At 45.1% G+C, this 16180-nt stretch overlaps 1 protein-coding gene across 4 annotated transcripts in view; it reads left to right on the plus strand.

Moving 5' to 3' along the window:
- LOC115541881 (metalloreductase STEAP3) overlaps nucleotides 1–16180 on the plus strand; it is a 71440-nt gene that overhangs the window by 3894 nt on the left and 51366 nt on the right. For all 4 annotated transcript variants that reach the window (XM_030353791.1, XM_030353789.1, XM_030353790.1 and 1 more), the window contains 2 exons: nucleotides 3807–4073; nucleotides 4414–4947. In XM_030353791.1, the coding sequence (XP_030209651.1) occupies nucleotides 3807–4073; nucleotides 4414–4947 (801 nt within the window). The remainder of the gene's footprint in view (nucleotides 1–3806; nucleotides 4074–4413; nucleotides 4948–16180) is intronic.

Here is a 16180-nt window from a genome sequence, read left to right on the forward strand (position 1 = left end):
CGCTTTTTGGCTGCTGCCATAGTATTGCTTTTTAGTAAAAAGATATGCTCGCTTTCTGCATATGCAGTCATTAAGATTTGCAACTCCGCTGGGGAGAAGTAGGAGGATCGAGGCTTGTTAGTACTTGTTGCCATGGTGAATCATGTTATCTGTGTTCCATTGATGAGGGCTTTTTATATCCTCATGCACGAGCTTCACTCAGAGTTACCTTGACTCAGAGTTGATTGAACTAAGAGTTATCACCTGTTCTGAAACCGAAAATTCAGAGTTTTACAGCTCAGAGTTGGTCAACCTAGAGTTAAGGATTTAACTTAGAGTTTGTTGAACCTGCTTTCTGAAACGGGCCCCTGGATTGGGCTTCGCGAGATTTGTTTACCGGCGTTGCTATGGTTACCGGTCCTGCGTGTTCTTACGGTTTATTAGGCCTATCCAATAAATCGCTGTCTAATCAATACTTCATTCACTGCCTCTTCCGTGGTCATTATAATATTATGAGTAGACTGCGTCGGGTTAGCCTGCCATAACAGATTCGAATATTAAGGGCTGCCTAATATTCGTTTGAATTATGATTTATTTTTTGATATTCAAATTATATTCGAATGAGGAAGTTCGGCGTGTGTGTGTGTGTGTGTGTGTGTGTGTGTGTGTGTTCACTGTCAGCCGTGTTTACATGGACACATCTGATCCGCATAGATGTGGAAGAACAGCTCAATCGGAATAGAAAAGGATCATATATACGCCTCAATCGGAATACAATCATCTGTTTGGAATATAATTCTATTCGGCAACAGAAGAGGTGGTGTAGTCTGCTATAATCAACATGCATACACTTATTCCGATTAGTTTGGGGTTTAACTTAGAGCAGCTGCAGTAGTTCGCATTTGGTCCACTCCGCACACCAAACTTGACCGCTGTCAAGGACGGTGGATTTATTGCCTGATTCATGTCTTTGTTATCACTCCGTAGTAGTTACAGTAGTCCGGTAACATATCAACCCCAGCGTGTCCGGTTGCTAATCAACGGGACATGGGTGATTATGGGTGACACGGGTGGGTTCATGTGTTCGCGTATCGTCGTGTCCGCACACTTCCGAGATAACTTTGCAAGAGTACTACTACTGCTAGTACTACGGCTACGGTTGATGTGTATAAGTGACTCAATAAATTCCCTTTTCTATGAAATAATTTTTCAGAATTTTTTTGGGTCTTAATTTATGTATGTGTTGGTCTTAAAAAGGTCTTAAAAAGTCTTAAATTTGACTTTAAAAATGGTGCAAGAACCATTCAGTCCCTCACAGTCAGAATCACTCGCTAATAGACCCTTTTGAAAGTAAGACAAACACTGTTGCCACAACAGTTTCTTTCCTACTTTGAAAAGGGTCTATTAGCGAGCGTAATATGCTGCTCATAACAATGATGGTTTTGTTCACTGTAAGAGTGGCAGTGAGCCAGTATTAGTAGATATAGCTAGTAACTTCATATATACGTTGACCATGCTAGTCATTTACATTTACATTTAGGGCATTTAGCAGACGCTTTTATCCAAAGCGACTGACAATAAGTACATTTGTCAGAAGAAGTGCATCAATATATCGTTGTCGGTACAGAAAGGATGTTCATAGAACCAAGTGCAAGTACCACAATCGCTAGGCTAATCAATTCCCCGTGTTACAGCCATGATAGCAGCTACTGCAGTTGATACACAGTTAAGTACTAATAATAATAATAATACAATACAATGCAATACAATACAATACAGTGTACAATGGTGGCCAGAAGGGGGAGGGTGGCTATGCAGTGTTGAGGTGGACTCTGAACAGGTGAGTCTTGAGTCTTTTTCGGAAGATAGTGAGCGACTCTGCGGTCCTGAGAGCGGCAGGGAGCTCGTTCCACCACTGAGGTCCCAAAACCGAGAAAAGTTGTGACTTTGCTGAACGGCCTTTGCTAGCTCTTAGCGATGGCGGTTCCAGACGTCCAGCTGAGGTAATTGAGCGGAGGGATTGAGCTGGGGTGTGTGGCTTTAGCAATGCTTGGAGGTAGGCAGGGGCAGTTCCATCGACTGCCTTGTATGCCAGTACCATCGTCTTAAATTTGATGCAAGCTACTACAGGGAGCCAGTGGAGGTGTCATGCCAAATTTGTACCGGCTGCCAAATTTGTATCGGGCGCGTCATCCATACGTAATCCATTCCAAACCTGCATGGCAGCAGATGATCGCATCGTCCGTTGCCGGGCAGGTTTCAAAAAACATTCGCGCTCATGTTGCCAAAGACGAAATAACATAATACAGTTAACGGATCGCTAGATAATGTAATGTTTTGTTGGGTTCCTTAATAAACACACGATGTATCTTGGAACAGACATCAACATGCAGCGAGCCAATCCAACTGCGCATGCTCCGTGTGACGGTCTAATAACTGTTGTTGATATCATTACAGATAACACTTGTTTTTACTTTATATTTGTATTATATTTAATTGTTTAATCAAATTTAGCAAGTAAACTGAGTGTTTAAAGCAGGTCAAGGACGAAATAGCACAATACAGATAACGGATCGCTAGATAGAAGGTTCGCGAATGTTCACATCATTCGACGCGATCGTCCGTTGCCAGGCAACGGACGAAGCGATCATCTGTTGCCAGGCAGATTTGGAGTGGATTACGTATGGATGACGCGCCCGGTACAAATTTGGCAGCCGGTACAAATTTGGCATGACAGAGGTCCCGGAAGAGGGGGGTCACATGGGAGAACTTCGGTAGGTTGAACATGAGGCGCGCTGCCGCATTCTGGATGCGCTGCAAAGGTTTAATCACAGAGGCAGGAAGTCCTGCGATGGACTTAATTAACAGCCTAATTTTCAATCACAGAAACAGGAAGTGACACCATTGTTGATGATCTGTGAAAAGGGTCCGTTGACTCATTCATCCATTGACTTATTCATCCATTTACTCACTTGCATTATTTACTAACTCTAAAGCTGATGAACTTGCAAATTGACTGCTTTTTTCACTCACTGACTCAGTAGCTGCGTCACTCTCTTCTCCTACAGCATTCAACCCCGGGATTCGCTGATTCACTCACTTGTTCATGGATTCACTCACTTACTTACTAACTGGTATACTCACTCACTCAAAGATCTAAAATCCCGTAGTAAGGCCTAAAATCTCCTGACTTGACTGTTCTACAGGCTAGTGTCCCCCCTCCGGTATCAAATCCAACAGCCCAGATTCCATCAACTAAAAACGGCGGAAGAAAATGTATTGCATAATCCAAATTTATGCCTCAAATCTCCTGATTTGACGGTTCTACGATCCAATGCCCCCACAGGGAACGGCAAAGCAATAGGGGTCCCTGGAAAACACAAACTTTTTTTAAATTGCACAATAATTGATGTCACTCAAAAAAAGAGTGAAACAAGTATACATTTACATTTAGGGGATTTAGTGCGCTTTAATCCAAAGCGACTTCCGATAAGTACATTTGTCAGAAGAAAGAGAAACAACAATTTTTAACTGTCGGCACAGTAAGGATGTTCATAGAACCAAGTGCCAAGCACTAGCAATCGCTAGGTTACCCATTCCCTGTATACAATAGAGATTGCAGGGATAAGATGCTACACGACTAAGTACTGTAACTAAGTATGACATACATAAGTGTGTACATTAAGTGCCAGGACGTACGACATACAATAAGTAGTACGTTTATGATAAGTACGTTTATGAGAAATACATTTATAATATATAATACGTTTACAGTAAAGACTTGTGCAATCCCATATCCTCACTGTCTCGCCCCGCTGTCCCCTCAGGTGACGTCCCAGAAGGAGGCAGCCAGCCAGGCGGGTGTTGTGTTCGTAGCGCTGTTCCCCGAGCACTACTCCACGCTGGCAGGCCTCAGGCAGGTCCTGGCGGGCAAAGTGCTGGTGGATGTCAGCAATGCCGTCCAGGTCAACCTCTGCAGGACATCCCATGCCGAGCAGCTGGCAGACATGTTCCCGGAGAGCCACGTGGTGAAAGGGTTCAACACCGTGTCAGCTTGGGCGCTCCAGACCGGCCCGCGGGACGGGAACCGACAGGTGAGGTCCCGGTCTGAGGTCCGGGCGTGTCCGGGATTCGGAGGATGTTTTCAGTTGCACGCTGTATCAATTGTGTTTGACGCAGACATTTAGTTTGGTTCCAATTTGAATTGATGCCCGAGAACGGCCTAATTGAGAACTGCTTCCCACATGCTCCATGCAGAGTGATAATAAAATAGTGAAAATAAATTCGGTCTGTGATCCTCACTTTTTCTGTCCACTCCTCTTCTGCTCTATCACCCTGAGCTTCCCCCTGGGTGTGACCTCATGTTAGCTCACGGTGGTCCTCGTCCCCCCCGGGGTGTAACCTCACGGTGCTCCTCTCCTCCCCGTCCTCCAGGTCATGCTGTGCGGTGACAGCGCGGAGGCCAAGGCAGTGGTGGGCGGGCTGTGCCGCGCACTGGGCTTCGCCCCGGTGGACACAGGCCTCCTGGCGGCCCAGGCCCTGGATTTGGAGAACCTCCCACTGAGGCTCTTCCCATCGTGGCGCGTCCCGGTCCTCTCCACGCTCGGCCTCTTCGTGGTCTTCTACCTGTACAACTTCCTGCGCGACGTGCTGCACCCCTTCGTGGCGTTGGGCCGCGCCCCCGCCTTCTACAAGCTGCCCGTGGAGACGGTGAACGCCACGCTGCCGGCGGTGGCCCTGGTCACGCTGGCCTCAGTGTACGCCCCTGGCTCGCTCGCCGCGGGCCTGCAGCTGTCCCGGGGCACCAAGTACGCCCGCTTCCCCAGCTGGCTGGACCGCTGGATGGGTCGCAGAAAGCAGTTGGGGCTGTGCAGCTTCGCCTGCGCTGCCATACATGCCGTCTACAGCCTGTGTCTGCCCATGAGGCGCTCGGCGCGATACAAGATGCTCAACGACGCCTTTAAGCAGGTGAGCACCGTGTGTGGGTGAGCGCTGTGGGCTGAGTTAGGGTTTGAGCTATGATGGTTTCAGGTAGGGGTTAGGCATCAATGCTCTAGGGCAGTGGTTCCCATCCTGGGGGGCGCGTTTCCCCTGGGGGGGCGCGCAGGACTCGAGTTGAGGGGGGATGGCATCCCCGTTTGGAATTAAAATGATCAAAATCATCCCCCTTCTGAAACAGCCATCCCCCATTCCCATCCCCTGTTATTTTATCAATTAATGTGGAAACATTACCGCTATTTCATTATAGCGTTTCCTTATTCAATTCGGCGCAACGTTACTTTTCCTAGGGACAGATTTGACAGCGATACTGCATTCTCGAGCAGTATGCTATTGCGCAAGCAAGCAGGCGTACTTGTGCAATAGTGCCTTCACAAGCTCTCATTCCACACCGTACGAGACAGACACTGGTAGTGTGAAGCTGTCTCTGCATCTCAGACATCGCTTCCGCAGGCAACTCTGTCCCCTTTTCTCCCTTTCATTCCAACCCGTGAGCAGCGCTAGTCTCTCTTCTCTGCCGAATGCATTTTTGAAAAAAAAGAATAAGAATCAGTTTTTAAAATCCTTAAATGTGATGCATGCCTCCGAATCGTGTGATGCGTCCGATCAGCTGCGTTTTTGGGGATAAAATAAGAGCAATGACATGACAATAGTCATCACTCTTATTTTATCCCCAAAAATATATAATAATAATAATAATAATAATAATAATAATAATAATAATAATAAATGTAGCTGCATGCAGCAATGTGGGTGTCAAGCATAATGGGACTCGATAAGCTAATTCTGCCGGACGGACGGAATCGGCTGGGTGGCTACATGACGACCGTCTCAGTAATTGGTAAACTAACTCTGCCGGACGGACGTAATCGGCTGGTTGGCTACATGACAACCTTCTTGGTAATCTGTAAACTAATTATGCCCCACGGAGGTAATCGGCTAGGTGGCAACATTAGGACCGTCTCGGTAATCGGTAATAATGACGGCAGGTGGGATGAAGTACAGCATTATGCGAATACTCGTAAATGAAGACAAAATGGAAAAATGAGCCTACCTAGTGGTAAGGGCGCATTACGACCGTCTCGGTAATCGGTGACCTAATTCTGCTACATGATGACCATATCGGTAATTGGACGGACGTAATCGGCTTGGTGGCTACATGACGACCGTCTCGGTTATCGTAATCACGACGGCTGGTGGAATGGGTGGCTACATGACGACCATCTCGGTAATCGTTAATAACGACGTCTGGTGGAATGAACTACAGAATTATGCGAATGCCAATGTTTACCAAACGGAAAAATGACCCTACCTAAAGCCCAGTTCAGACCCAAGATTCACCTTGCAACGGCTTGCAACGGCTTGCAACGAGACGGTTTTAGAACGTCGCAGGGGCGGTGTGAACGGGTCGTTGCAAGCCGTTGCAAGGCGTCGCAAGGCGTTGCAAGGAGTCGCCAGAGATTGTACATGTCAAATCGCAAGGTCCAGTTTTAGAACGCGGCGATTTAACAATTCCTCTTCAGCCAATCACAGCACAGAACAACTTGTACGTCACGGCCTTACTCCGTCCCGGTACCGTACTGTCGTATTTTGTTGATGTATTTGCACTTTTAATCTTGCTGAATTCTACGACGAATAATTGTGTCCAAATACAGATATGAGGACGACAAATGACCTGAAAAGATTTGGTTGGGGTTTGTCTAATTTTTCCTGCATTTACAGTGTGGGTGCAGAATTCGACGGTGCGCTAGATTGATTGTGGCATCGTTGTTTGCGACCTGCGTTGCTTGTGGACTCTGTGATGATCGCAGACACGAATAATTGTGTCCAAATACAGATATGAGGACGACAAATGACCTGAAAACACTTGGTTGGGGTTAGACTCATTTTCCCCGCATTTACAGTGTGGTCGCAGATTTCGACGGTGTGCTGTCATGAATTGTGACTCATCTGGGATTGCGACCTGCTGCTTGTGGACTCTGTGATGATCGCAGACATGAATAATTGTGTCCAAATACAAATATGAGGACGACAAATGACCTGAAAACATTTGGTTGGAGTTTGACTCATTTTCCCCGCATTTACAGTGTGGTCGCAGATTTCGACGGTCTGCTGTCATGAATTGTGACCCATCGGGAATTGCGACCTGCTGCTTGTGGACTGTGTGATGATCGCAGACATGAATAATTGTGTCCAAATACAAATATGAGGACGACAAATGACCTGAAAATGCAATGTATCCAACAACGGGTAATCTAAACTAACTGTAAGCTCCAGCTATTTACTCCAATGCAGATGTAGTGGAGAATGACAAGACATAGTAACTCTAGCCTACTCTCAAGTAAAATAAAAATAAAACTAATTGCAAACCTAACTAATCGCAAACCTAACTAATCTAACCTAACCTACGCAAATGATGATGTTGCGGCTCTCAGCATGTGCCAGAGCGTTCACAGTTGCTATGGAAACCACCTTGCGTCGCAGCCCGTTGCAGCGCGTTGCAGCCAGTGTGAACTGCCCAGTTTTAGAACGTCGCAGCCTGTCTCGTTGCAAGGCGTTGCAAGGAGTTGCGAGTTGCAAGCCGTTGCAAGGTGAATCTTTGGTCTGAACTGGGCATTAGGGCGCATTATCTTCTGCCCGACAGAAAAAATGACACAAATACATTGGGGTATTCAGAACAATATCGCTAACAGAGACAAAATGTTAACAAGCATCCGTTCTGGAGGTGATTCATGAAGCATCTAATCCAGTAAGAATTGCAGTTTATATTGTAAGTGGGCGGAATGGTAAATAAAGTCATTGTTGTTTGACGTCCCCCTGAGGTCAAAGGTCACCAAATTGTTTGGCTGTCCCCAGAAAGATGTCATGAGTCTATGTAGCAAGTTTGGCTATGATATGTTAAAGAGTTGCTGAGAACAGGCTTACTTCCTGTTAGGCGGCTGTGCCGTCAAGTTTGATTGGCTGTCCCGGCCAAACGGTTTGGAATTAGGAAAAGCTGTTTGGCACATTTGTTCAGCTTGGTCTGAAGATCAAATCTGGCAAGTTTCATGATGATTGGACATAATCTAGCAAGTTTGGCTATGATATGTTAAAGAGTTGCTGACAACAGGCTTACTCCCTGTTATGGAGCTTCGCCGTCAAGTTTGATTGGCTGTCACGGCCCAACAGTATTGAATAAGAAAAGGCTGTTTGGCAGATTTGTTCGGCTTGGTCTGAAGATCATATAAGTCAAGTTTCATGATGATTGGACATAATCTGCGGCCTGTGGATATGTAATGTTGATATTGACAACTTTCAACATGGCGGCCAGGCTTTGCCGACAAGTTTGATTGGCTGTCGCGGCCAAACGGTTTGGAATTAGGAAAAGCTGTTTGGCACGTTTGTTCAGCTTGGTCTGAAGATCAAATATGGCAAGTTTCATGATGATTGGACATAATTTGTGGCCTGTGGATATGTAATGTTGATTTTGACAACTTTCAACATGGAGGCCAATTTCAGATGTTCCAATGGGAAATATTTTATGTGCTATATGGAGCGGTCTGAGAGTATCACCAGAAATAGAAGATTTGTTCGAAATATACTCATGTGAAGAGAGAGGAGTTAAAACACGTCTTTGTTAATTATAGCGCCCCTAGAGGTCAATGATCACCAAATTCTTTGAGTGTCCCCATGATGATGTCATGGGTCTATGTACCAAGTTTGGTTTATGATATGTCAAAGGGCTGCTGAGATATCGGCTTACTTCCTGTTTGGCAGCTTCGCCGCCAAATTTGATTGGCTGTAGCGGCCAAACGGTTTTGAATTTGAAAAAACCGCTTGCTCTTTCATATTTTTATATCAAGCATGGCCTGAAGATCATGTGTGCCACGAATCGAAATGATGGGACAAAATGTGTGATAGGAGTAGCATTTTGAAGGTTTTGGACATAAACCAAGATGGCGGAAAATCCATCATGGCGCAAAATTACGTATCATTGGATGCACCAAGGAATCCAATGATACCTGGTTTGTGTATATTGGATGAATGGGTCGAAGTTATAAACATGAATGCATGTGCAATTTTGACCTGTTGGTGGGGCTAGAGCTGTTGGGCTAGCGACCTGAAATTGGCTTGTTGGGATAACGGGGCTGTCCTGAACCAGTGTGCCAAATTTCACAACTTTTCACCAAGGTGTTCTATGGGCTGCCATAGACTCCCATGACAGAATAATAATAATAGGAAAACATACAAAAACAATAGGTTGTCTCGCAGCTTCGCTGCTTGACACCCAATAATAAATATAGCTGGGAGCAGCAATGTGGGTGTCAAGCATAATGGGACTCGGTAGGCTAATTCTGCCGGATGGACGTAATCGGCCAGGGGGCTACATGAAGACCGCCTCGGTAATCGGCAATACCGACAGCCGGTGGGATGAGCATTATGCGAGTACGCGTCAATGTTTACCAAATGGGAAAAGGACCCCACCTAGTGGTAAGGGCGCAATACAGTCTGCCTGACAGAACAAATGTCACAAATAAATAGGGGTATTCAGAACAATATCCCTAAAATAGACACAATGTAAACAAGCATCCGTTCAGGAGGTGGTTCGTGAACAGAGGCGTCGTCAGCCCCTTTTTACTGGGGCACGTGCCCCAGTAAAAGTCTCCAGTGCCCCAGTAAAATTCCATTGATCAGATTCATTATTAAATTAATCTGCAGAAGCGCCGCTCTCGCTATGGAAACGGCAAGATTCATCAAATGAATCTCCTGCTGCCTCGGGAGTCTTCAGTCGAGCCTGCCACTTACCAGCCAATCAAAAAACGAAAGGTGCTACATAAAAGCCAATCAGAAAATAGCACTACTGTATCTGGGTACGATTTAATGCAACAACCAATGAAAAAAAAACAGTTATTTCCGGATTCGTCCACGTAACTCTGAATGTTTCGTTTGAAACCGCGGGAGCTGGAAACAGCACAGAGTAAGTCATCTCCTGTTTTAACGTAACAACAAATTCACAACTTGTTTGACACAAACAATGACAACTTGATTGCTGTTAATTTTGCCCACATAATTAGCACCAGTTTTTCAATACTGAGCGTCTGTAGCCTGAAGTTTTATAGCACACAGACACACACACACACACACACACACCATGCGTGCACGCAAACACGCGGAAATGAATAATGAATCTTCAAAACTTGAGAGTCCTGTAAAAGTATAGGCATTTGTTTTGTGAAGCTGTCCTGTAAAACTAAACATTCGCCTTCTGAAAAACGATTCAGATGGACATCAGAAAATTCTTTACGGGCAGAGGGAGAGGAGCAGTGAGGAGAGATGAGGACGAGGGAGGTATGATAATTGCCCACATTAACGTCAACATTAATATTTATGCTGGTAATAGCCAACAATTGCTAGTATGATGTGCTGTGATTTGATCAATGGTTTATTTTTGCCAATTCAGTTTTGTCTATACTGAATTGGGTAAGCTTCCCTGTTAATTAGGAAAGCCTATGAAATGCATGCAGTGAGTATACTTAGGCCTATGTGTTTGGATGTTTCTGGCTAGTGGCTGCTACACTGATTGAGGGGCAGAGTGCTGGAGGAGAAGGAGGAGGAGAAGGAATAGGAGGAGGAGGAGGAGGAGGAGGAGGAGGAGGAGAAGGAAGAGCAGGAGGAGAGAGGGGAGAAAGAGCACAGGCTGGGGGGTCCAGGGCCAGGCAGGGGGAGGAAGAGGAGAGAGACAGGCAAGGATCGGATGAGGACATGTTGGGGGCTAGACGCAAAACTATTCAGAATATTGAGGAGGATATCTGTGACCTAGGGGAGATATGTGATGGTCCAAATCAGGTCAAATTGGCCCAATACCCACAGCACTGGTTCGGGTTGAAAAAAAGATCGTTCAATTCCAGCTGGTTTGCAAATTTTTCTTGGTTGGAGTACTCTGTGACAAGAGATGCAGGTTTCTGTTTTTCATGCAGAATGTTTGGGAAAAATGTAAAACATGACACCTTTGTTAGCACTGGTTTGACTAATTGGAAGAAAGCTCTTGATCTCTTCAGAGAGCATGAGGAAACACCAGCCCATAAAGCAAGCATGGTGTCATGGCACAGTTTTAAATCAAGTGTCTCCCATGGGAGTGTGGTTGACCAGTTACATTCAGCAAATGAGGCTGAAATCAGAAATAGGCGAGAATACTTGCGGCGCATTGTGGCCACCACACAATTGCTAGCAAAGCAAAACATTCCATTCCGGGCCATGATGAGGGGACATCTAGTAGCAATAAAGGGAAATTTCTGGAGTGCTTTGAATATTTAAAGCAGTTTGATCCTTTCCTCCAGTCATATTCAGCCCCATCCCACAGCACCTATTTATCACCTTCATCGCAAAATGAAATAATTGAGTGCTATGCGAAGGAGGTAACGGCAAGCATTGTCAAGGAGTTAAGAAATTCTGGAATGTTTTCGATCATGGCAGATGAAGCCAGAGATGGCAACACCGAGCAGTTGGCTATATGTGTCCGCTACGTAACTGAGGGTAGAGTAAAGGAGAGTTTGCTGGCCATGAGGGAATTGAGAAAATTCGATGCAGAGAGCATAACTGCAGCCATTGAAGAACAGCTAGTTCATGATGGCATTACACATGTGAAGTGTGTTGCACAGGCCTATGATGGGGCGGCAGTATGAGTGGTGCTGTTGGAGGTGTCCAAGCAAAATTCAGGGACAAGCACCCAGAGGCCATTTATGTGCACTACTATGCGCATCAATTAAACTTGGTGCTCTGCCACACCTGTCATGCAGTGCCAGAAGCCAGTGATTTATTTGACACATTGCAGAGTCTATACTCATTTTTCAGCACTTCACTGGTAAATCATCACAAATTCAGGGATGTTCAAAATAGGTTGGGATTGCAACCATCTGAACTTGTGCAGCTGTCAAAGACCCGCTGGTCATGCCAGTTGCGTTCTGTAAATGCAGTTCTGGAGAACTACCCTGCTCTTCTAGAGTGCCTTTCTGGCATAAAGGCTGCCAATGCAGTGGGGCTACACGTTAAACTCAGTGCATTCTACACTGTGTATAAGCTCATGGTGTTCAAGACTTTGCTGTCTGTGACTGAGAATCTGCACAAATATCTCCAGAGTGAAACAGTGGACCTGGCAAAGGCTGTAGAATATAATGGAGCTGTTTGTGTAACTCTCAAACAGATGCGCCCAGATGAGGATGCTGCTAAACTGTATGATACAGTAAAGACCTTCTGTGCAGCAAATGAGATTCCAGAAACATGTACCAGACAGGCAAGGCAGAAGCAGAAACGCTTGGATGATTATCTAGTGGAATCTAGATGTGGTGCAGTGAGTGACCTTGGTGATTCAGAATGTTTAAAAAGAAACCTGTATCTACCATGCCTGGACAGGATGGTGAGTGAAATTGAGCAGCGATTTTCATCAGTCAACAGTCAAGTTCTTAGAGGTGTTCAGGCTTGTAATCCCCAGTCAGATTTCTTTTTCTCTCAAGAGCACCTCCATGGTCTGGCAGATCATTACAGTGTTGACCTAAAACCTGAGGAAGTTTTAGTGGCCAAAAACTTCCTGAACACCAAAAAGGAAACTATGGATATACAGGGTGTTAACATACTGGATCCAACAATGTTCCCAACACTGACACAGCTAATTCAGATTGCACTCACAATTCCTGTGAACAGCTGTAGTTGTGAGCGATCTTTCAGTGTGTTGAGAAGGCTCCACACCTGGCTTAGGTCCACAATGGGGCAGGGAAGGCTTCACCAACTTTCACTTTTATCCATTGAAAGGGAGCAACTATGTAAAGTGAGTCAAAGCCAAGTTATTGACCGCTTTGCCACCATGAAAGCGCGGCGATACAGCCTGATAGGGAAAAAATAATCATTTAAAATGGCTCTATGCAGTAATGTATGGCCTTATTTAGTTTAATTTGATGGTTTGATGGTTCTATTACATTTCCCAGTTTGATTGGTGGCAACGAGCCACCTCACCTTAAGTCCGAAATTCTATTAGTTCTCAACCTTTTTTCTTGCCTTTTTAGTCCATGTCGTTCTGGCAAAATTATGCTGTTTCCACACAGCTTCTAAATAAATATAGATGTGCAGACTTCTGATAAAGAGGAAGGTCATAAAGAGACTTTTTGTTTATTTGTCAGTTACCTTATTTGTAAATCTTTGAGATGTGTATGTGTTAAAATAAATATCATTGTACGGTACTCATGAATCTTTGAATCTTTACCTTTACCAGTGCTTTAATATAGCCTACTGTACAGTATGACAGTGACAATGATTTTGAAGCTCGCACATACCCTTCTGTATCCATCTATTTCATATTGTGCACACGTAAAAAAAAAAAAAGTATTGGCAGTTGGGGGCCTGTGCCCCAGTAAAACTCTAGGTCTAGCAACGCCCCTGTTCGTGAAGCATCTAATCCAGTGGGAATTGCAGTTTATATTGTAAGTGGGCGGAATGGTAAACATAGTCATTGTTGCATTATACATAAAGTACCGCTTGTCGCCACAAGAGTGCAGTGTCTACCCATTAATGAGCGCCCTCAAGTTTGATTGGCTGTCACGGCCAAACGGTTTTGAATTTGAGAAAGCTGTTCAATACATTTGTTCAGCTTGGTCTAAAGATCATATATGCCAAGGTTCATGAAGATTGGACATAATTTGTGGCCTGTGGAAATGTACAACTGATTTTGACAACTTTCAACATGGCGGCCAAGTTCTGATGTTGCAATGAGAAATAACTTATAAGCTATATGGAGAGGTCTGGCAGTATCCTCAGACATTGAAAATAAGTTTGAAATGTACTCATGTGAAGAGAAAGGAGTTAAAACACGTCTTCATTAATTATAGCGCCCCCTAGGGGTCAAATTCATTCAGTGTCCCCAAGATGATGTTATGGGTCTATGTGTCAAGTTTGGTTATGATATGTCAAAGGGCTGCTGAGATATTGGCGTGTTTCCGGTCTGGCGGCTTCGCGGTTGAATATCATTGGCTGTCGCGGATATTTCTGCAAGAAATAATATACTAGCTATACGGGGAGGTCTGATAGTATCACCAGACATTGAAAATAAGTTTTAAATATACTCATGTGAAGAGAGAGGAGTCAAAACACATCAACATTAATAACAGCGCCCCCTAGAGGTCAAAGGTCACCAAATTCATTCAGTGTTACCTTTATCAGGTCATGGGTCTATGTACCAAGGTTGGTTATGATATGTCATAGGGCTGCTGAGATATGGGCTTACTTCCTGTTTGGCGACTTGGCGGTCAAATTTGATTGGCTTTAGTGGGCAAACGGTTGTGAATTTGAAAAGTCTATTCTATGTTTTGTATCAAGCATGGCCGGAAGATCATATCTGCCAAGTTTCAAGATGATTAGACAAGATTTGTGATAGAAGTAGCATTTTGAAGGTTTTTGATATAAACCAAGATGGCGGAAAATCCATCATGGCGCAAAATGACGTCATAGGGTGTGTTGAACTTCGCTTGGACCAAGGATTCCAATGATACCTGGTTTGTGAATATTGGATGAATGGGTCAAAAGTTATAAATATGAATGCATGTGCAACTTTGACCTGTTGGTGGCGCTAGAGCTGTTGGGCTAGCGACCTGACATTGGCTTAATGGGCTAATGGGGCTGTCTTGAACCAGTGTGCCAAATTTCACAACTTTTCGCCAAGCGGTTCTATGGGCTGCCATTGACTTCCATGTAGGTAAAATAATAACTAGAACTGCAAGCAGTTATGCAGGGGTCCAAGAAGTGTGCATTTCGCCGGCACAACGCGACAAGAAATGTGCCTTTCGCCGGCACAAAGCGAAGCATGTGTTCAAAACGCTACCCTGAACCTGTGGATACAAAGGATTTAACTGTGGTAGGAGTAGCGAGAAGTCAGTGTAGCGTTTTCGCGGCGAAATTTTGTAGAAGATATACAATTTCCTCGTTTATTGCGCACCCTAATGGCGAAATTTTCCGAATTTTTTATCGAACGACATTATGGTTAGCACCAACATGTGTGTGAAATTTGGACTCGATCCGATGTCTACTTCTGGATTTTTTTGGATTTTTGATTTTCCACGTCTAATTTAGCTCATAAACCAATATTCAAAACGCTACCGTTTCTTCGTCGAAGGTCGGATCAAAACACTGTCCGATAATTTCTTTGCATGTGCGTCTGAAGATGTCGTGTGCAAAGTTTGGTGTCGATTGGTCAAGAAATGTGGGAGGAGTAGGGAAGGGTTTTGCGGTTTTCGCGATTTTGCGGAAAATGTTTATCGTTTATCGACGCAAATGGGCGTGGCCTTTGCCAAAATATGCAGCAGACTCCAGTGCATCTAAGGCCCCGTGCCCACTACCTCCGTCCGTTGCGTGATCCCCATTGACTTTAATGGGGACGGAAGCGCAATGCATTGTGGATCCGTCCGTTCCGTTGGAGCCTTCGGCTCCGTCAGAAAGTTGAAAAATGTTCAACTTTTTGGCAGCGACGGATCCGTCATCCAATCAGATTGCTGTACGGTTGCTGATTGACACCCCGCCCTCATGGGTAAAATCCTCAGTTTGTCGATGCTCATGCTAATGATAATGTGTTTTTCCCCGCGTGTGATTTGTTGACCATTATGTTAATTTTGATGTGCCTGTCCCCGGACGTGATTGGCTGCTGCATCGGAGGGCCGAGGATCCGGGAGGATAAAGCACGGGCGAGCTCAACATCCACGGCAGCTGGCCTTGGATATGAAGCTTGCCATATTGGGTCTTCGAATGGTTATTTGTTGGTTGATCGAGGTTCTTGTTAATTGCTACACGGGAACTTATCCCATGCTCTGGGCTAAATAAACAAATAAACAACTTCCAGTTAACCAAAGACATCTGGTTTTATGTTGCCACCCCTTCCCCTAGCGGGGGACGTAACAATCGCGTATGCAAATTTAAGCACTGTGACGCGACTTGGCCTCTGACGATACTGCATGGAAAGCGGGTCATCTTGCATCGCAACAAGCAGGAAGTAGCGGGAAGAACCCGGCGAAGCGATTTGATTGGCTGACGGATGCATCTGCAAAGACTACTCCCCCATCAGTCAGCCACGCCTTCCCACATCAGTCAACGGACGCATGTAGTGGGCACGGGGCGTAATGGTATAACGTTTTGGACTGCAGGAGAAACGCGTATTCCTTGGTATAGCGCCACCTAGGGACCGGCGTGT

The sequence above is a fragment of the Gadus morhua genome, chromosome 4, assembly GCF_902167405.1.
Source record: "Gadus morhua chromosome 4, gadMor3.0, whole genome shotgun sequence".
Lineage (NCBI taxonomy): Eukaryota > Metazoa > Chordata > Actinopteri > Gadiformes > Gadidae > Gadus > Gadus morhua.